The sequence below is a fragment of the Clupea harengus genome, chromosome 12, assembly GCF_900700415.2.
Source record: "Clupea harengus chromosome 12, Ch_v2.0.2, whole genome shotgun sequence".
Taxonomy (NCBI): Eukaryota; Metazoa; Chordata; class Actinopteri; order Clupeiformes; family Clupeidae; genus Clupea; species Clupea harengus.
The window spans coordinates 26,629,402-26,651,251 of record NC_045163.1 but is presented as its reverse complement, the minus strand read 5'-3'; the positions used below and the strand labels follow the sequence as shown (position 1 = coordinate 26,651,251).

The window sequence follows — 21,850 nt, the reverse complement described above, 5'->3', positions numbered from 1 at the left end:
TGCCCACTAACTGCTCCTAGCTCAGTTTGTTCTGGAATTTACCACAAAGAATAGTTCTACCAGGCTAGTTTTAATTTACCAGGCTAGTTTTAATGTACCAGGCTAGTTTTAATCTACCAGTCTAGTTTTAATGTGCTACAGCCCAAAAACGTTTAAATATCTCCTTAGCCCAAACCTGGATATGCATGACATGACACTAGCAAGATAAATGAAACATTGCTTCAAAGTATTTTCTTATTAATAAGAAGCAATTAAATTGATTCTGCTCATGAGTGACTGATCAGGCAAAACTCTTCCCAAATTCTCAGGGACAGTTCAGTTAGTTCAGGCTCTGGGCTCTGTAAAGCGCCTTGAGACAATTGTGTTGTTATGGCGCTATATAAATAAAATTGAATTGAATTTAATTCACGAGTACTGCTGAAATATGGATAGCGTGAGCGATATTCACCAGGAAAAGAAATATTTGTTTCTTGAGTTTTCTCCCATGAAGGCATGGCCTCCTGTGTAGCATCTGTGAGCCAGTCTATGACGTAATCATTCACTGGGGTTGGGGGGGCCTCCCAGGAGATATAAATGAGGCCGTTACGAGACGTGGCGAGAGGTGTCCGCACAGGAGGCATATCTGTCACAAACACACACACAGACACACATATGTTGCAATCACTCCAATTATCTTTCATGACAAAATGCGAGCAGCAAAAAATATATGCTGATGATATGATTGTTTTAACGGCAAAAAACAGAAAGCTTACCCTTTCCAATGACGGGTATCTTGAGAAAACTGTGACGAAGCATTTTGCTATTATTATAAGCAGCAATCTCAATCTCATGGGCTTTGCCGTCGAGTAAAACAGAGGTACGATCCAAGCCGACGTTTCTTGAGTCAACTGAAAGCCTGTACTCAATAGGTAGATTGCAGAACGACCCCTGGATTTGAACAAAAAAGGAGTCTTAAAGCTTGACACACTCACAGTACATTTAGTGACCATTATCATGGTCTCACAACATCCTCCACATTATATCCACTCATCTCACTCCACAAGTTTCCAGCTAAAAAGCTATTCATTGGTATCCACATAAAAGTACCAGAAAAATATGTTTTGTCTTAAAAATAATAATGGGATATGAGGGTGGCTTTTTAAAATCTTCTGTACCTGTGTTAATTCAAGCTGTAAAAGAGCCATTCACTTTTATCACAGGGAAATATAAATATAGCTTTATATCTCCATAATTTCACATATTCCCTAGCTGGTCTGCTAAATATCTAAACTATAACTATATGGTCTGATAACATGTTTGGCATGAAAGTTAGTCCAGACGGTGACAGGTCTTGAAAGTACCTTCCACATGAGCTGAACACGCCTTGTTCCATTTTCATACCGTTCCAGAACTCTCCTCCACAAATAGAATGGCACAGAACTTACTGAAAACGCAAACAAAGACAGACTGTGTCAGCACAAATGGTCTTTATAGTGTCACTACAACCTGCAACACAACCTACATCATCCGTATTTATTCCTCTGAACCTTTGCATGTTTGAAAGGTGAGAATATATACGTATGTATTCAAAGATCAGCTTAACGTTTGGAGAGAAGTCAACTTAATCGAAGACCAGTGGTGCAGCCATGTTTTGGTTACCATTAAGTGCGGAGAGGACGGTACTCCTGGCGCTCCAGTCACTCCACAGGGAGGTGTGGCAGGCGCAGCGGACCGCTACCGTGTAGTTCGTGCAAGGCTTCACATCATCAACATATATGGTTCTTTTTCTTTGTGGTGATGTTTTGTTTGACACAATCTACAAATAAAAGAGAAATAAAAGGATATGAGATAATATCAGGAAATATGAGAAAAAAAATACGACTTGTAAACATGAGAAATGACCAATAGAGTCATTTCTGAGGTATATCATTTGCTAACTGTTTCTGGTGGCTCACAAAGTGCTTCACTGAAATGTATTCCATTAGTTAGTTACACACTCATTCGACAGTGGTACAGGGGGTAGAGAAGTCGTCTAGTAATCAGAAGGTTGCTAGTTCGATTCCCTGTCGAAGCGTCCTTGAGCAAGACACTGAACCCCTAATTGCTCCTGATGTGCAGTGTGTCATCAGTGTAAATGTAAAATGTGTATACATGTGTAAGTCGCTTTGGATAAAAGCGTCTGCTAAATGACTAAATGTAAATGTAAATGTAAATTTATTTAAATTTCAGAGTGAAACCGACTTACTGTGACATTAGTGCCCTCCTCCACACACTGCACTTCACACTTCTCAAAGTGCGAGGGGCACTTTGTTGTCCAATCCACACTTAGACTGGTGGGAAGAGGCTCCACTTGAATACTTCTTGGAGGATCAAATTTTGCTACAGAAGACAAGAGTATGCAGTAGTTTTAACCAGCCATGAGTGTATGGATGATAGTGTGCTTGGTTGGTTCTTTATGATGTTTTTAACAGTGTAGTATCGTTGATAGTGTGCTTGGTTGGTTCTTTATGATGTTTTTAACAGTGTAGTATCGATGATAGTGTGCTTGGTTGGTTCTTTATGATGTTTTTAACAGTGTAGTATCGATGATAGTGTACTTGTTTCGTTCTTAATGATGTTTTTACAGTATAGTTGTATGCTAAAGTCTTTACTGTATATGTTCTCAAATTCTAAGGTTAAAGTTCAAGTTAAACTTCACTGTCTCCTAAGTGAGCAAATTGGAAAACAAACTCTCTCAGGGTAAGAAGAGAGGAATGTTTGTTGTTGTTTGTTGTTGTTTTGGATAAACACGGCACAAATGGGCACATCTTACAACAGATATCAAGACATACCGAGGTACATACACGATGAAGACTATATGGTAAATATAAAGCTCACACGTAGCCAAGTTATTTATTACTATGTGGTAGACAGTAGCTGTGGGGAGTGTGTGTGTGTGTGTGTGTTTGTCTTATTTTTTTTTTACCTGCTTCATGTTGTTTTTGTAGGTTATACTTATTTATATTATTGATTTGTTGATTGATTAAAGCTGCTTCAAAATAACTTACACACAATTCCACACGTACGCCACACACCTTGTCTGGACTAGAGATCCAATCACGCATACATGTTCTAGTCTGGACTAGAAGAGTACCTGGACACGAGACTTGGACGCTACAAGACTTGATACAGCATCATCAATCAACAGCCTATATTGTGTCCTTCTCACACAGCTACTCACCTTTCTGTGGTTCACATGTACCTCTCATGCTCACGACTCACTACTACATCACACACAGCACCATCACATGACCATACTGCAGGTACGCACACTTCCAACATCAATCTAGCATGCAGCAGTTGGTTGTAACCCCATTACAAATAATGACCCCTCTTCAATTACATGCATACAGTGCCCTCCACAATTATTGGCACCCTTAGTGAATATGTCTTTGCTGTTTATCTTCTTGGTCTTTCACTCAAAATATTCACAAAAATCTTACCTTTTCATTGAAGTAAAATTATTGAAAGAAAAAAAAAACTGTTGACATTAAATAAATATTTTTCTCCAAAACATGTGTGCCACAATTATTGGCACCCCTAGAAAATCTTCTAATTAAAATCTAACTGAAATAAATTTCCAATCATGTTTTACATTTTTAAGTTCACCTGTTTGATTAGAAACTCTTAAGTGGTCAACCATGACTTCCTGTTTCACTGGGGTATAAATATGAGTGTCACACAGGTGTAGGTGAAACCGGGGTTGCTACATTAGTTTAATTAAATCAGTCTCATAAAATTTAATAATCATTAAATTTAGTATTTAATATTTTATAATTAAATTACTAAAACAATGAAAAGCTCTAGTTGTACCACTATGCTACAGTCTAAGTATGGTATCACAATACTATAGTACTACAATATCACTACAAAGTCTATAACACTTCATGAAACAACCAGAGAAGTGAAGGCATTTGAAGTACTTGATTGGCGGAAAATGGCTTTCAGTGGAATATTGGAACAACAACAGACAAGACAATTGTTTAAGTCTAAATAAACAATTTATTGAAGGTAACAAACAGTAATTAATGGCTAATACTAATCATATAAACAACTGAGTATAACCATGAAACAAGGCACAAAGTGGAGTTGGGAATACAGAGGAGGGGGCATAAGATCCTCCTCGTCTCTGTGTGTGTGTGGGTGTGTGTGTGTGTGTGTGTGTGTGCAGGTATGCGCGGTTACGCGCTAACTGGAGAAAGAGGGAGAGGCTATGCGCAAGCGCACAGGCGATAGATAGTATATGCGTGAATGAATATAGTGCGCAGGGCATCACCTAGATTGGGGGTGGTCAGCGGATGCGAATGCAGATCCGAGGCCAGCTTTGCCTGTTTTAGGCGCCAATTTAAGTTGGAGGATGGGCACAAATGCAATGAGTAGACAATGGATTCTTATCTCGAGGGTAGAATCCAGGCTATAGGCCTTTAACGCAATACAAAATATATAAGCAGCACTTAAATCGCGATGTGTACGTGTATACGTTCAGATGGTGATTGAGGGAGTTAGAGAGAGAGATGGTGCATGCACGTTCTAACAAAATAGCAAAGTAAAAGAAAGCAAGATAATGTCACGGTTACAAACCGTGCAAACTGTGAATTACAAAGTGCGCATTTAAATCATAAATGAAATAAAACAAGGATACTTGCACACAGATATTAACACACATATAAGACTAATCTCTGCCCAGATGTCAGCCTTACTTGATTAACGCTCTTGCTCAGCGTTAAACGGTGTATTACGGAATTCCAACTGAACAGCGCGGGACGCAGGTTCGGGGGGAGATGTCCGTGTCCTTCCTTAGCTCGTCAGCTGAAACTCGTGCAGGCCTCGGTGGGCATCAGACGGTCTTGAAGGAGGTAGAAGTTCTGTTCGTCGACGTGGAGAAACTAATAAGGGAAGCCGGTCGCCTTATCTTACTCAGAACACTGCTGGGCTGCAGTATAATTTTACCGGTATATCTTAGGCTGCAACTAAACGAGTCAAAGTATTTTCGTAACTTCGGCCAAAAGTTCAATACGGTTCGTTGTTGCGTGGTCCTTTGTTCTTCTTCTGCAGAGAGGGTATCTCTTAAATGAATGGTGTTTACTGTTGTAAACCCACCGCCAGAGAGACAGATATGTGGGTTTTTCGTGGTTTTAAAGGGAAAAATGCGTCACCTTATTTATCACCTTGCGGTGACCAATACCGAGTGAATGAAATGTAGATAAGAAAGTCAAAGTGATAAGAGAATTGTGGGTAATGTAGTCTATGGTGGGACATTCACTTACATCCCCCCTTTGGTCTCAGGGCTGGGATTGCTTCGTAGTCCATGAGAGCAACAGAAATGTGCATAGTCCATAAATCCATAGTCCATCAAAGTCTCTTATTCCTGCTGACACAAATAGTTCGTAAAAAGGCTTTTGACATCTGGGCATCATAAAGGCTTTTGAACATCTGGGCAGATGGCATTTCTATACCTTGTGTTATAACAACAAACATTCAAACAACATTCATACACCTCAAACTTAAAACACACTTAAAATATTCATGGAAAGGAAGGAAGGGTTGTTAGCTTTGAGGGTTAACAGGCCTATTCCTTGAGAAAGTTAGTGGCAGGTTTCGGTGTGAGGGAGGTCTGAACACCACTGCGCTGAAAACCTTTGGGAATATTTACTATGGTGTTGAGTTTTGCGTGTAGTGTTGTTTTTGTTTGTGTAGCGTGTATGCAATGCCTATGGGGTTAGCGTGGCATGCAAGGTTAGTGGGTGGAGTTAGAGTGTTAGTGTCTATCCACCCCCCTTTGGCGTGGAGACGGCTCAAAGGGTAGAAAAGCTCGCAGAGCTGTTTTCTTTGAATATCCAGTTAGGCATCAGCCTTTTTCAGCTGTCGCTGGATTTCATTTTTGAACCCAGGATATGGCTCACATGGTGAGGAGTCTATGTCGTCTTCCGATTAAACTGAACTTCTGGATGGACAGCGAGGGCATAGACAACCATATCTTTCTGGTGTCTGGGTTGGCACTGCAGACTTGTTCGTTCTGCAATGTCTCATGTGGTTGAAGTAAAAGAGACCTCTCTGGGTCTAGTACATCCACATTGGATTCAACATCTGAATGTTGAATATCAGCCATGGTAGGGACATGGATCTCAGGAGGGCTAAGCTGCTCCTAGTGGCAACCGATCCTGTCACACTGAACCTGTTGGCCTCCTGCTAGATTGGCAGGGTTTGGAAAGATGAGCTGCCCGCGATGGCAGTCAATGAGAGGAGCCAACACCCAAAACTGTGAGAAAGACGCCCTATGTGTTAGGTCTAACCACCAGAGGGGCTCAGGTCCTCGGTGGGTGTTTACGCCTTCTCTGGGATGCTCCCCCCTTCCCACAAGGTAAACCCTTTGGTGGGGGGACACGGGATCACTGTTTAGTCAGATGAGTGGGAGACCCCCCTCTTAGGGTGGTGGGGTAAGCAGGCAACTGCTTTTTAATCTCGATCAGGAGGTCTTTCAGAGAATCAATTTCTGACCAAATCTGACTCTCTGACTCTGATTGTCCTGACTCTGTCTGCCTATCCCTATGGCCACGCTGAGGTCCATGGTTAGACCAATCATTGGGCTCCTGAGGGAAGCGATCTCTGTTAAATTTGCGAGGGTAACGACCCTGCTGGCGGTTACCCTTCCCTTGGTAGGGCTGTTCCCGGCGGGGGTACTGACCATTTGGTTTGTTCATGTCATTCCTAGGTTGACCATTGAACATCTGATTACCATTACCTTGCCAGCTCTTCCACCCACCCTGGTGGTGGTTTTGTGGAAAGCGGTTTTGGGTGGCACCTCTCTGGGTTGGCCACTCCAACGGCACTTCACAGCCTTCCGAATCTAACGGATCACCAGCTGTGGATTGTACATTGAGCACTCTAGGCTCCTCATCCGGCTGGTCCACCGGGCGCACCACTGTCTCCCATGTCCTTTGTGCATTCTTCCTAATCTTCCGCATGGTGGGTTTACCCTGTTGGCACATCGGTGCAACATGCGTGCGCACACAAGGGTGGAGGTTGTGTATGAATAGTGACCTAAAGGCCCTATGCTCTTCCAGGCCTGGGGCGCTACTGCCTTGGAAGAACGCGTGTCTTAAACGCGCATAATATTCACGTGGGGGTTCTGTCCTTCTCTGCCTGATCTGGATGGCGCTGATGGTTGCCAATGTTTCATCAGTGTAAGGAGAGTACTCCTCACGCAGAACTTTACACAACCTAGAATATTTATCACGGATTCGAGGGGTCTGTGTCTCGATGAAAGCATGAACACTTCCACTGGTTGTTTTCCAGATAAGCTTCAGCTTCTCACGTGATGTGACATGGGGTAGGTCAGAGAGAGAGTGTTCAATCTCTCTGAGGTAATCCTCTATGGTAGAGTTATGGCTGCTAGGGTCAAATCGCTCAATATCTTCGGCGAGGGAATCAAGCTGACGCATGCGGAGAGCGGGGGAACTACCTCTCCGTGCTTTCCTTGAGCTCCTAGGGCGTTCCCTCTCTGAGCTACTAGATGAAGAGTTCCTTAGGGGAGAGCTGCTCTCATCGTAGCTATCAGAGGAAAAGGACGAGGAAGAGGGTTCACTGTTTGTAGGTTTAGCTACCGCGTGACTTTTACCCTTTCTCTCCTTCTTAGCAGCCTGAGGCTTTAGGAGCCTTTCAGGTGCTGGTGGGCATGACCTGGCTCCACCTGGGTTGTGAGAGGGGGCTACAGCATGGCGCTCAGGTTTGTCTGGGAGGCGTGAGGTAAGCAGGCAATCTGATGTGTCTGCGTCTGACTCTACTCCTCTCCTAGCTACTGGCTCTACTTCTGCCTCTGACTCTCTGGATGATGCTCTAAGCATTGCTAGGGCCCTGGCGCTTGTTTCGCGACTTTCCTTCGGGGCCTGGTCATAAACGGCTACACTGTTGGACCGTTCAGTATCGAGCATGCTAATGCACGTCACCAGTGTCTCATTAGAGAGCTTGAGCTCCTCATGTAGTTTCTGGTTGCGTGTGTCTAGTCTGTCACAACTAGAACTCAGTTCCTGGTTCTCCTTGCGGAGAATCTCTATCTCCAGGCGGCTGCTCTGGTGATGAAACAGGAATAATCTACCTATCACTCTTTTAATGGTGAAGACTTTACGGTAGGGATCATGAACATGCCTGATTAAGTCGTCAATCTTGGACTGACACTCATCTAGGTTCATCTGTTCAAGTGCCTCCCTTTCATCAGGGGAGGTTTTGAGGAGGTCTGCCACAAATTTAAAAAGTTGGGCGGACTCCACAGGAGAGAGGTTACTCTCAGCTCCTGGCGTGTGTGGGGTGGTCTGGCTCATCCTGGCTGCCTAGTCTGGGGCACGGAACTATGCCTGGTAAGCAAGTGACGTAGTCACTGATGCTTAATTAAAACCCTTTTAATGCAAGCTAATGCAAGTAGTCACAACGCAAACTACAACAATGTTATGCTTAATAACAAAACAAGGAGATGCACAGGTGAGGGCCTCTGACCTGTGACTTACACCAACGGCTAGGTAACTACCGTGTTATTTTTACAATTCTAAAATGCTAGTTACTCTCTTGTTACAACTATTACAACTGATTGTACAGGTTGCTATGGTAACAAAATTATACTTGTGTCTCCAATGGTTGCTGGTAACACAAGTATGGACTCCCACTAATTAAACTTACAGTGTGGCTGGAACAGGGACTGTTAGATAATTAGTATGTATTAAACAGTTAGTATCACGACACTTAAAATTATTCAAAACCACATTTGATACATGCCTTAGCAGTTTCAATGGACCTGGTAGGGTCCTGGGGTTACTCAGGGGGTTGGATTCCTATTTGTTATTGCAACAATATCACTGAAGCCAACAATACCAATCCTCACACGGGTCGCACCAAATTATGTAGGTGAAACCGGGGTTGCTACATTAGTTTAATTAAATCAGTCTCATAAAATTTAATAATCATTAAATTTAGTATTTAATATTTTATAATTAAATTACTAAAACAATGAAAAGCTCTAGTTGTACCACTATGCTACAGTCTAAGTATGGTATCACAATACTATAGTACTACAATATCACTACAAAGTCTATAACACTTCATGAAACAACCAGAGAAGTGAAGGCATTTGAAGTACTTGATTGGCGGAAAATGGCTTTCAGTGGAATATTGGAACAACAACAGACAAGACAATTGTTTAAGTCTAAATAAACAATTTATTGAAGGTAACAAACAGTAATTAATGGCTAATACTAATCATATAAACAACTGAGTATAACCATGAAACAAGGCACAAAGTGGAGTTGGGAATACAGAGGAGGGGGCATAAGATCCTCCTCGTCTCTGTGTGTGTGTGGGTGTGTGTGTGTGTGTGTGTGTGTGCAGGTATGCGCGGTTACGCGCTAACTGGAGAAAGAGGGAGAGGCTATGCGCAAGCGCACAGGCGATAGATAGTATATGCGTGAATGAATATAGTGCGCAGGGCATCACCTAGATTGGGGGTGGTCAGCGGATGCGAATGCAGATCCGAGGCCAGCTTTGCCTGTTTTAGGCGCCAATTTAAGTTGGAGGATGGGCACAAATGCAATGAGTAGACAATGGATTCTTATCTCGAGGGTAGAATCCAGGCTATAGGCCTTTAACGCAATACAAAATATATAAGCAGCACTTAAATCGCGATGTGTACGTGTATACGTTCAGATGGTGATTGAGGGAGTTAGAGAGAGAGATGGTGCATGCACGTTCTAACAAAATAGCAAAGTAAAAGAAAGCAAGATAATGTCACGGTTACAAACCGTGCAAACTGTGAATTACAAAGTGCGCATTTAAATCATAAATGAAATAAAACAAGGATACTTGCACACAGATATTAACACACATATAAGACTAATCTCTGCCCAGATGTCAGCCTTACTTGATTAACGCTCTTGCTCAGCGTTAAACGGTGTATTACGGAATTCCAACTGAACAGCGCGGGACGCAGGTTCGGGGGGAGATGTCCGTGTCCTTCCTTAGCTCGTCAGCTGAAACTCGTGCAGGCCTCGGTGGGCATCAGACGGTCTTGAAGGAGGTAGAAGTTCTGTTCGTCGACGTGGAGAAACTAATAAGGGAAGCCGGTCGCCTTATCTTACTCAGAACACTGCTGGGCTGCAGTATAATTTTACCGGTATATCTTAGGCTGCAACTAAACGAGTCAAAGTATTTTCGTAACTTCGGCCAAAAGTTCAATACGGTTCGTTGTTGCGTGGTCCTTTGTTCTTCTTCTGCAGAGAGGGTATCTCTTAAATGAATGGTGTTTACTGTTGTAAACCCACCGCCAGAGAGACAGATATGTGGGTTTTTCGTGGTTTTAAAGGGAAAAATGCGTCACCTTATTTATCACCTTGCGGTGACCAATACCGAGTGAATGAAATGTAGATAAGAAAGTCAAAGTGATAAGAGAATTGTGGGTAATGTAGTCTATGGTGGGACATTCACTTACACAGGCCAAATTCCCTTAGTCACTCATCACTATGGGAAAGACCCAAGGACACAGTGACAATGTGCGACGAAAAGTTGTTGAGCTGCACAAATCAGGAAATGGATATAAGAAAACCTCTAAACAGTTGAAAATACCCATTTCCACTATCATGGCAATAATTAAAAAGTTTAAAGCGACAGGAGATGTAAGGAATCAGCCTGGAAGAGGACCTGTCTGTAAATTGACCCCACGCACCGTGAGGAGGATGGTTCGACTGGCAAAAGAATCTCCAAGGATCACAGCTGGAGAATTGCAGAGGTTAGTTGAGTCTTGGGGTCAGAAAGTCTCCAAAACTACCATCAGACGTCACCTACATCACCACAAGTTGTTTTTGAGGGTTGCCAGAAAAAAGCCTCTGCTGTCAATCAACAACAAACTAAAGCGCCTACAGTTTGCCAAATGTAACTCAGACTTTCAATGGGACCGAGTTATATGGTCAGATGAGACCAAATAAAGCTTTTTGGCAACAAACATCAAACGTGGGTTTGGCGTAGACAGAAAGATAGCCATACAGAAAAGCACCTCATACCCACTGTAAAGTATGGTGGTGGATCTTTGATGTTATGGGGCTGTTTTTCTTCCAAAGGCCCTGGACATCTTGTTAGGATACATGGCATCATGTACTCCATCAAATACCAGCAGATATTAAATGAAAACCTAACAGCCCCCTCCAGTAAGCTTAAAATGGGCCGTGGTCGGACCTTCCAGCAGGACAACGATCTGAAGCACACCTCAAAATCAACACAAAATATGGTTCACCGACCGCAGAATAAAGGTTTTGCCATGGCCATCACAGACCCCCGACCTAAACCCCATAGAAAATCTGTGGGATGAGCTGAAGCTGAGTCTACAAAAGTTGACCTCAGAATCTGAAGGATCTGGAGAGATACTGCATGTAGGAATGGTCTCAGATCCCGTACCATGTGTTCACCAACCTCATCACACATTATAGGAGAAGACGCAGAGCTGTTATCTTGGCAAAGGGAGGCTGCACAAAAAATTAAATTAAGGGGTGCTAATAATTGTGGCACACATGTTTTGGGGAAAAATATTTATTTAATGTCAACAGTTTTTTTCTCTTTCAATAATTTTACTTCAATGAAAAGGTAAGATTTTTGTGAATATTTTGAGTGAAAGACCAAGAGGATAAACAGCAAAGACATATTTTTTCATAGCCTGCTTATATTCACTTAGGGTGCCAATAATTGTTGAGGGCACTGTACATACAACCATAGATGGTCAGTACATGCAATCATAATTTTTCTGAAATGACGACCTGATCTCATAGTTAACTGGAATGGCATAACAACAATAAAAACAAATACATTTATTGAGTCTTTGGTCACTTACCTATTTTCCAGGGATCAAAATGGACAGTGGCTGACACATTTCCAGCAGAATTTGCAGCCGTCATGGTAACCATCATGTTGTCCGAAAAAGTGTCTGCATATTCTGACAACCGGCAATGATTTTGCCCCGGTTGTGATTTGCAATGACCGCGAGTTCTATTGTCTCTATCGGGGGAAAAAAACATGTTATTCAAAGGGCTGGTGTATTCACCATGTAATGAAACATATACAGTAGCCTCAAATGCTAAGAAGAAAGAGAAACGTACTGTTTCATGGTGACACTATATCTTGTGTCCGGTGAATCTCCTGCTTCATCCCAGTAACATGTAGTGTATTGTCTGTGGTATGTTGTTAAATTTGTAACACAGTGTATGTTGATAGGCTTCTTTGGAGGTTGTATGCCTCTTCTGGTATTGCTGGAAGTATCTGTCAAAGATGTACAAACGGAAAAAACTGACCACTGTAACTTGAGAAGTGTGTCACATTGTAACAACACTTGCAGATAAACAGATGTTTACAAACGAATTGCAACATACAACGTGCATCGTACATAGTCTGAAAATAAAAATCCCTTTCACCCCTCAACCCACCATATGTCCGCACAATGGTGCCGCCCAACACCTGCCCATACATGTGGGATTCCACCGTGCCAGATTCAAGAGAGAAATTTGCAATCGTGACCCTTGCATAGGTGGAATTGTGGTCGTAGTAGCTTTCCTCAATTTTCTTACTGTTTAATGTCCAGAACACTTTACTTGGATGGAAGTCATTCAATTTGTTTCGGCAAATACCGCTTAATGGGGCCTTGAACACCACTGTGACATCGGAGCCAAGTTTCACTGTTTGATTTTTGGGGATGACTTCACATGTGTCCGTGTCTTGAGCTGCCAACAAAAGATGTGTTTTGAATACTTGCACAAACACGATTTTTTCTCCCCACCATGACTGAAACAGTGAGTTTCCTCACATTTAATTTCCCCATTCTTCTCTAACTTCAGGATCTCTCTGTTTATCTCTCTGATTTCTGAACACAAGATTCCGATTTGAATATTCCTAGATACAGAAACAGACACATAGGCCAGTCCTCCTGAGAAACTCAAGTCTTACCAAACCCCTTTCACGTCACAGATCAAACACAAAAGTCGACAACTCTCATATGGCTTGATGAAGCTACAGGGTATCAGATTTTGGCAAATTAAATCCTACGATGCTCCGTTAGGAGGGATTATTGTGACCGGAAACGTCATTCTTCATTTCGTTTACAACGGCGAAGATGAAGAGTAGCTAACAAGGCGCTACGAGTTGAGAAACCAAAAGCATCCAGAGTTTTAGTCTTACCGTAACAAGTCACAGCCAATAACATGAAGATAACAAAATGTCTCAACACCTTTTGGCCTGTGGGGACAAAATGGGAAAGGTCTATGAACTTGACAATGCCTACACTAGAAATTTCAAACTGAAAAAGACATGTTATTTTGCGTGACTATCAGGGTATGACAAAACTACGGCTTTGTACACAGTAAAAAATGGGTTGTTAATATTCCAGAGTTAAGTTATTTAAAACTAGATAGTGTAATTGTATCATTGTGAAGAGTAAATTTGACCAAACAGTAGAGTTAAAGATGAGAGTTAAATTCTGTTTACGTCCAGTGAAAACTTTGACTCTAGAGCGTGATGAATACCCGCCACTACTGCCAGAGTTTTGTAGCCAACACCAAACTGGAAACTTCTCTGACTGGAGGTAGACACTGTTGTTAGGTAAGTAACATTCCTGTGTTGACATCAAAAATGTATTTTTAACGTAACAAAGCCTTATTTAAGAGTTGCATCGATATCGAATGAGATTAGTTAGGCTACTTTTACCCTTCTTATCTAGATTGTATTGTCAACTCCAGCGTTAACGTTCGAGTGAGCCGTTAGACCGGGTTAAACGTGGGGTGAGCTTGCTGTCAACTCGGGCACTACAATATGTACATTTTTAGACTAACGTTTCTTTCTCTCAGTTAAGATGACCTGGCCGTATAATTTGTTATGTTCTTCTGAGAATTCCATTTTGTACAGGTAATAGGTAATGTTAACCACAGTTTGTCAATCCATTTGGATGAAGGCAAATTGTGTTAGCCTTGACGCTAACTGCCAGCGACATGTTAGCAAACTAGCTGCTAGCATTATGTACTTTCTCTCTTTGTGGTGGATGTTGCAGTATTTTTCATTAACTAATGATGACAAATTCATGAAATAACGTTAGCTGGGTGTCGGTAGCTAACACAACTACTGCATAAACATGTTTAGCTGTTCTTAGCCGACATGACTTAACTATATCAACCTTGCTATGCTGTCCACAGAAACCTGTGACTTGAAGTATCTGGGAAGAGCCGTTACCACGGGTAAGATAATTGAACAACGTGTCACTTCACCTATTTGCAATACCAAAGAATAACGTTTGCGTCAACCAGCATACATTTTCGGTCTTTTTCCTATCTGGTCATGTTAACTTTCAAGTAATAGATGGGTTTCCCGTTTACAAACAGAACGAGATGCCCCAGGGCTGTGTGCATCTGGTAATTCTTGTAAACGGAACATTGACCAGTGCTCTCCACTCAACTATTAGAAGACGTTAACTGCATTCATCGAAATAGAGGTGCTTGGAGGATGTTTAGCATTCATAGGGGAAAGCATTATTTTGCAAAAATAAATCAATAAAACGGCGTCAGTTATGCCTTCAGGCGATCAGAAGGGCGAATTGGGGTGAAGCACCATTTTTTTTTGCCAATGGATGCTTACCCTTAGTAATGCTAACATCCTTAAGCCACCACTACTTCCTTTAGTGCAGTTAACTTCTTGTAATATTTGATCGCAGAGTGCTGCTCAATGTTGTTCTATAAAGAGTTCTATTCCGCTTCCTGCCCCAGGGTTGCCCGTGCATTTGTTTTTTAAATGGGAAATCCATCTATAACGAGTAACATTTCTTTTGAAATATGTCTTTTGAAATATGTCTTTGTATAGAAATATAGGTCTTTGTTGAACTGAATTACTATTTTTTTTATAGATAAATTCAGAATGCTGCTACGAGTTCAGTTTGGGGGAGAGCAAAAATACATTAAGCTGTCTGAGCTGACATTTGATACTTTTTTGAAAGAAGGTTAGTATGTTAGGTTAAAAGAGTATCACAAGGGTCGTACTCCCAATGCATCATATTTAACCATTCCTTTTGAGAACTAGATTGTTCTGACCAGGACATGCATGGGATTTCAAACTTTGGAACCCATCATTTCTGAAATTTCCTTTTTTTTCCCCACATCAGTGTGCCTGAAATTCAACATACCAGAAGGCAGGCAGCTAGATATGAAGGTTTATGACCAGTCTGATACAGAGGTTGACTCTGAGGTTTTTGAAGAGATAGTGAAGGAATCACCTGGAGCCTTTCGAATCATTTTGGGCAGTGAAGGACTTGGTAATCTTTGAGACCATTCACAGACATGTTACTTTAGCGTAAAGGCTGATGTGAGACTATATCTCATTAAATATAACAGCTCCATGTAACATGTTTCTATTTTGTATAATTTCCATAATGCACAGGTGCCTCGCAATCATCACCATGCTCCGTAACATCTGAGGACACTGTCATTCTAAACTTCTCGATGTGTGACGATGAAGAAGCATCTCCTGTTGGAGCAAGTCAACCCAAAAAGCCATGTCGTATGAACTATGAAGCAAAAGCGGTAGGTAGTGGAAATTGTTATGCTGTCTAATCTGAATAATGTTCCATATGATAAGGGATGATCTTGAGAGAATTGTGTTTCAGCTTTACACATGGTTTCAAAATTACTGAAAGCACATTTTATTTCACTTGAAGTTGATTGGAAAAATCCTAACATCAAGGCCTGGTGGTGAACACATCATGCAAGAGTATGGAAAAACCAAATCTTTGACAGATGCCACTAGAAGACAGATGATTAACATACTTGCTGCTGAGATGACAGAAACACATGGGTAAGCATCAAATATTAGGCTATCAAAAAACATTAATAGTATTGACCGGCTATATAGACAATTGATATTTATGTGATTTGTGTTGTCTAATTGTCAATTGAGCGTGACGGTCATAATGTGATTCTTGTACTAGGACATCGCCCCCCAAAAATGTCAGAGTGATGTATGCACAGGGGATAGTTGCTTTGTTTCCCTATCTGGAAGACCCATTTTCACAACATGGATATGTAAGTATATCACAATATTGCATCATTACAACATTATGCATATATTCACTGTTTGAATTGCTGATAGCATTCCCTTTTGGATATATTTATAATTACATAGGAACATTACTACGATCCAGAGAGTGGATCTGGATACCTTGCATGGCGATTGAAGACCATTCAAAGAAAAAGTTCAGAGGAAAGAGGTGGCTCAGTTAGCAGATCTCCCAAAGGTAAGTTCATTATCTGTTACTAATGAAATTGAGTTGTGAAGTATGGAGATAGGAGTCTACAAATTTGTGTTTTGTCTTAAGTTGGTGGGCCAAGCCATGGTCGACAACCCTTCATAAGTGACAAAGTGCAATCTGATGATGATGTGGAAGCAGCAATTGCAGTTTTGAGACACTCTGCTGATGAAGACACTATCCGTGAGAAGATGAAAACGACCTTCATTTATCGCCAAGCAATGGTCAATGATGAAAGCAAAGCAGCAGATGTCTTCTTGGTCTTTCCACGGTTTCTGGACACACCAGGACTGGTATGATGTCTAAATTCACTGAATCATCAAAATCATCAATGCAGTATCTGGTATCACTCATCATTGCTCTCTATGTATGTTGTATTGCAGATAGAACAAGATTTCAGACTCCTGTTTGGTGAGGCCACAGCCAACAAATTTTTGGAGAGGTGGCCAACCACTTTCAGAGCAAGAGTCATAAAAGAAAGCCATGGACTGGTGCCTACCACAGAGCTCTTGGATTTAATGCGCAATGCTGAGTCAACCGCTGAAGTTGAGAATGGTATGAATAGAACTGTTTTCACTTGGTATCGTTGCTTTTGTAAGTGGACAATATACTGTACATTTTGGTTATGGTGCCAGTTGTCAATTTAACATAATTGTGGCATAATATTGACCTAATGTTGATATACTGATCTGTAGGGTGGGATAGTGACATGTCTGCGATTTTGCTGCTGCTACATCTGCTACCACCATCTGCGCAAGGTCGAAAAAGGCCAGGAAAGATATCTGCATCTCAAGCTGTAGATCACCTCATCAGATTTCAAAAGGTATACGAAACAGTTTTTGAAAATACTTTCCATCACATTAATCTAATTTACAGCTTGAGGTGATCTGATCTGATCTGATGTCTTTTGTTAATCACCAAATGCTTTTGTTGAATGTCTTTTGTTTTAGGCTGGAACCAGCGTGCAACAACATCTGGACAACATCACCCAAAGCAGTCAGCCCTATCTTCTTGCGCAGGGATCCACCAGAAGCAGCATTCACTCATACTTCATTGTGATCGACAAGCACGCACTTCCATGCAAGGCAACGGGGTCAGTGGGAGCCTTTGATGAACTCATTAAAGCCCATTACGTCTTTGGTACGTCATACAGTTCTTCCCTGAGCAGCTTTTTCACTTTTGTGCAAACGACCATCTACAATATTGACATTGGCGAAACAAAGGAAACTCCCAGGATTGCAGAGTTGCGAGCAAGAATGTTGCATTGAGTGAATAACTTTTCAGATCGAACCATGAGGTGTTTTCTTTGCAAAAGTGACCATGGAAGTCCAAACGGCCTTGTTAAGCACCTCAAGGTCATTCATGGTCTTTGTGCAGGCAGGACTCTTTATCTTAAATGTGGCCAAGTGGGATGCTCACATTCTTTTGGTAGCTTCTCTGGTTTTAGAAAACATCTTAACAAGTGGCATGTAAGCAGTTCTTTTGAGTCTGTTGAAGATGATTTTTCACATCCCTCAAGCATGCTAAACACAAGTAATGCCACTCATGTTGAAGTTTTAGCTGAATACGAGTCAGAGACTGAATCTGAGTTACCTTCGCCAGACCTTGTAAATAGTTGTGCAGCTGTAATTTCTGATCTAAAGGCAGCAGGTGTAGGGCAAAGTACAGTGAATTCTGTAGTGATTTCCATGGAAGAGCTAGTTCAAGATATCCATCAGCATGCAAAAGAAACAGTCATTAAGACTGTATTTAGTGATGAAAGAGAAACTGAAATGTGCAAGAAAGTTGTGGCATGTTTTCAAGAGTTAGAGAACCCTTTCACAATTCTAAATTCGGAATACAAAAGATCAAATTTTTTTACAAGCAAATGGGAAACTGTAGAACCAGTTGAATGTGTAGTTGGCTCGAGATTTGATACAAGGCGAAATAAAAAGACTGGAACATATGATCAGGTAGTAGTTCAAGATACATTTATGTATATTCCAATTTTATCTACATTGCAGTCAATATTTAAAAGTCAGTATGCTGCAGAAATGTTGAAAAGGCCAGCTACTGACAATTCAAGACTCAGAGATATTTGTGATGGATCTTTCTTTAAGAGTCACCCTCTGTTTTCAACTGAAAAACACGCTGTACAGATCCAAATGTTCTATGATGACTTTGAGGTTGCAAACCCGCTGGGTTCCAAGAAAGGTATTCATAAATTGGGTGCAATATATTTTACTTTAAGAAACTTTTCTCCAAAATGGAATTCTTTTTTGTCTAACATACATCTGTGTGCCTTATTTCATGCACAAGACCTCAAACGGTATGGTTTTATTGAAATTCTTGCTCCCGTTGTTCGAGACATTAAAGTGTTGGAAAGTGATGGTATTGACATTCCATTATACAGTGGTCGTGTACGTGGCAGTGTGGTACAGGTTACTGGTGATAATTTGGGTTTACATGGCTTGTTTGGTCTGGTGGAGTCTTTCAGTGCAAGGTACTGCTGCAGGTTTTGTTTAGCTGAAAAAGATGACTTTCAAACGGAATTCTCTGAAGATTCCTCCAAAATAGTGTTACGCACCAAGGACATGCACACTGCTCACTGTCAAGAAATAGCTTGCAATCCATCTCTTCCTTACGTTTTTGGTGTGAAGAGAACATGCTTACTAAATTCACTGAAGTATTTTCACACAACTGAGAACTTCTCAGTTGATGTGATGCATGATTTGTTAGAAGGGGTGGCCCAGTACGAATTGAAGTGTCTGTTTGTGTATTTAAAAGAAAAACATGTTACATTAGAGGAACTTAATTCAAGAATACAAAGTTTTGATTATGGATTCATGGAGAGAAACAATAGACCAGTGGCAGTCAATTTAAAAGAAGGGTCTAATGATCTGGGACTGAATGCAATTCAGTCGTGGTGCTTACTGAGGAATGTTCCTCTTATCTTTGGAGATTTGGTCACTTCTACTGATCAACACTGGGCCCTGCTTCTTTTATTACTTCAGATAGTAAACATTGTATTCTCTCCCTTGCTTTCTCAAGGTTTATGTGTATATTTAAAACATTTGATTGTTGAACACCACAAACTGTTTAAGAAGTTGTATCCCCAGAAAAGACTTTTACCAAAGCACCATTTTCTTATCCATTATCCCCGCTGCATCCAGAAAATTGGACCTGTACTTCATAGTTGGTGCATGCGGTATGAAGGAAAGCATAATTATTTCAAAAAACAGCTCAAGTCATTCAAAAATATTACTAAAACACTGGCAAAAAAACATCAGAATCATATGGCATATAGTTGGCGATCTTCAGCAACTTTCACACGATTAGACATTGGTCCAGGAAAAATGGTGTCTTTAAATATGGTAAAAGGGGGTTCTGCGATTGTTCATGCAATGCAAGTACCTAGTTGCATTCAGGTTATGAAAGTGAACTGGGCTAAACAGACTGGGTTTTTTTACCGCCCACTCATGGTTATTTGTGGCAAAGTTGAATGTGAAATTCCTCTGTTTTACCAGATTGAGTCTGTTCTGATTATAAATGAAAAACTGTTGTTGCTCACTTTGCCTTTATTTACAGTAGCTTTTCAAGAACATTTCCATGCATATGAAGTGGCAAGGTCAAAGCAAGATTTTGTTGTTTTTCATGCCGACAACTTGATTTATCCTAGGCCTTTGGATATACAAATGTCTTATGGATTGAATGACAAAGCTATGTTTATTGTCCCATATTGCTTTCTTTGGTGAGGTGTTTCATAAATCATTGTCATATCATATCATTGTAATTATAGTTAAGGTATGTATGTGTCGCACGGGAGAGCATGGTCACCCCACCCGGACTTGGACCGGGGTCTACAGGTTGCCAGACATGCACTCTGACCGCAACGCCAAAGAGCCAGGCTCATTGGTATGGCAGTCAGAGCACAAACTCATCTGTAGTGACGATCACATCGTCACACTGCCCTCACCTTCGGTAAGCGCACCCTTGCGCTTCACGCACACAGGCATTCCTTGTGCATCCACCAACTGTACTTCTTCCATCCAAAGCGCCCCACACACAAGTGGTTCACCCATCTATTCGGTCCGTCACACAGGGGTCAACCTACCTGGGGGTCCCTCACACAGCCGCGAGGTCATCGGAGGCGTGCCTGTAAAACTGTATGAAGGACCCCCAGGTATGTTGACCCCTGTGTGAGAGACCCCTTGGGTGAAGCACTCGTGTGTGGGGCATTCTGGATGGGAGAAGTACGGTAGATGCGCGAGGAATGCAAGGGTGCGCCTCCCGAAGGTGAGGGCAGTGTGACGATATGCCGTCACTACACATGAGTATGTGCTCTGACTGCCATGCCATCGAGCCTGGCTCTTTGCCGTTGCGGTCAGAGTGTATGTTTGGCACCCTGTAGACCCGGGTTCAAGTCCAGGTGGGGTGACTACGCTCTCCCTTCGCTACAGTATGGGCAATGAGTTCATAATGTTGGAATAAAAATGATTAAGAACTCTAAAATAAATGTTGGTATTGTCATCTTGTATTTTGTGTTTTTCATTTGATTACAGTTGATTTGAGTACAGTTATTCAGCAGCATCATATTATCTAGATATATAAGTAACACTGTAGAGAAATATTATTACACATTTAAGTGGCATTTTTAAACTAAAATCCAGAGTTAAATTAACTCTGTACAGTGCCATCATATTACTCTGAACAGTGTGACTAACCTATAGTGTTAAATATTTTTACACATTTCATTGTAAATTTTAACACAAAAATGTGTTCATTTAACTCTGAAAATCTGACACTGGCCAAAGAGTTAATTTAACACTAGTTTAGAGCGGGACCAAATGTTATCTGAAGCAGAGTTAAATTCAACTCTATAGGAGTTAAATTAACACTTCTATTTTTACTGTGTACGTTTACTTAATTACATCTGTCGTAAAAGCACAAATCAGCTTGACATGACAACGATGTATCCGTCCTACTATGGTTTCAGGCGGAGTAGAATCGGTTTTACCGAAATGTTAGTGTCGTTTTCAATCCAATTCACAAAAAAGAATCATAAGCGCGTTCACTTACCGAGATGGTCCATATTTTTAAAGTAGCTACCTCATTATGGCTCCACGAAAACACTACCACTCGTCAACCCTGTGCTTGCGCAATTTCCTGGAATAGATTTAACTTCTCATTTAGTTACTTCACTGGAAAAAGGTTTAGGCGGTTTTTAGTAGCCGCGTCACGTCATTCGACATGAGCACACAACAGAGCCAGATACTATTTGCATTGACCATGGATACTAACACTCGCTGTTACGTGCGAGTCCCACAGTAAATATTTTTTTGCGTGTTTATGTTAAATGCGGGTTATATATTGGTGCTCTCCTGCAAATACTATTAAAATTCAGTTGTATAATTACGATTTGCTTTAGTTTAATTGTATACATGCATTAGTATTTTGCAGTCCCGTCTTTCCACCCTTTACGGTTTCTTCCCGTCCACACCCGAACTATTGACACCTCTACCTCCAACGCCAACCGTTCTCTACAATAAA

At 41.3% G+C, this 21,850-nt stretch overlaps 2 protein-coding genes across 2 annotated transcripts in view; one reads left to right on the top strand and one right to left on the bottom strand.

The window, feature by feature from the left end:
* LOC116222922 (interleukin-31 receptor subunit alpha-like) overlaps positions 1-21,564 on the bottom strand; it is a 25,677-nt gene extending 4,113 nt beyond the window's left edge. Inside the window, exons 1-10 of the mRNA XM_031578177.2 lie at positions 21,380-21,564; positions 13,216-13,272; positions 12,468-12,761; positions 12,144-12,303; positions 11,879-12,042; positions 2,225-2,358; positions 1,639-1,795; positions 1,341-1,423; positions 753-927; positions 449-622 (exon numbers count right to left, since the gene is read on the bottom strand). Of these exons, the coding sequence (XP_031434037.2) occupies positions 449-622; positions 753-927; positions 1,341-1,423; positions 1,639-1,795; positions 2,225-2,358; positions 11,879-12,042; positions 12,144-12,303; positions 12,468-12,761; positions 13,216-13,272; positions 21,380-21,392 (1,411 nt within the window). The 5' untranslated portion in view covers positions 21,393-21,564. The remainder of the gene's footprint in view (positions 1-448; positions 623-752; positions 928-1,340; positions 1,424-1,638; positions 1,796-2,224; positions 2,359-11,878; positions 12,043-12,143; positions 12,304-12,467; positions 12,762-13,215; positions 13,273-21,379) is intronic.
* LOC116222924 lies at positions 15,390-19,935 on the top strand. The gene is made up of 8 exons (XM_031578184.2): positions 15,390-15,599; positions 15,734-15,870; positions 16,004-16,097; positions 16,198-16,309; positions 16,391-16,614; positions 16,705-16,876; positions 17,017-17,144; positions 17,272-19,935. Exons 1-8 carry the CDS (start codon positions 15,519-15,521, stop codon positions 17,587-17,589), a joined length of 1,266 nt encoding a protein of 421 aa, XP_031434044.1. The 5' UTR covers positions 15,390-15,518; the 3' UTR covers positions 17,590-19,935.
* Positions 21,565-21,850: the final 286 nt, after the last annotated feature.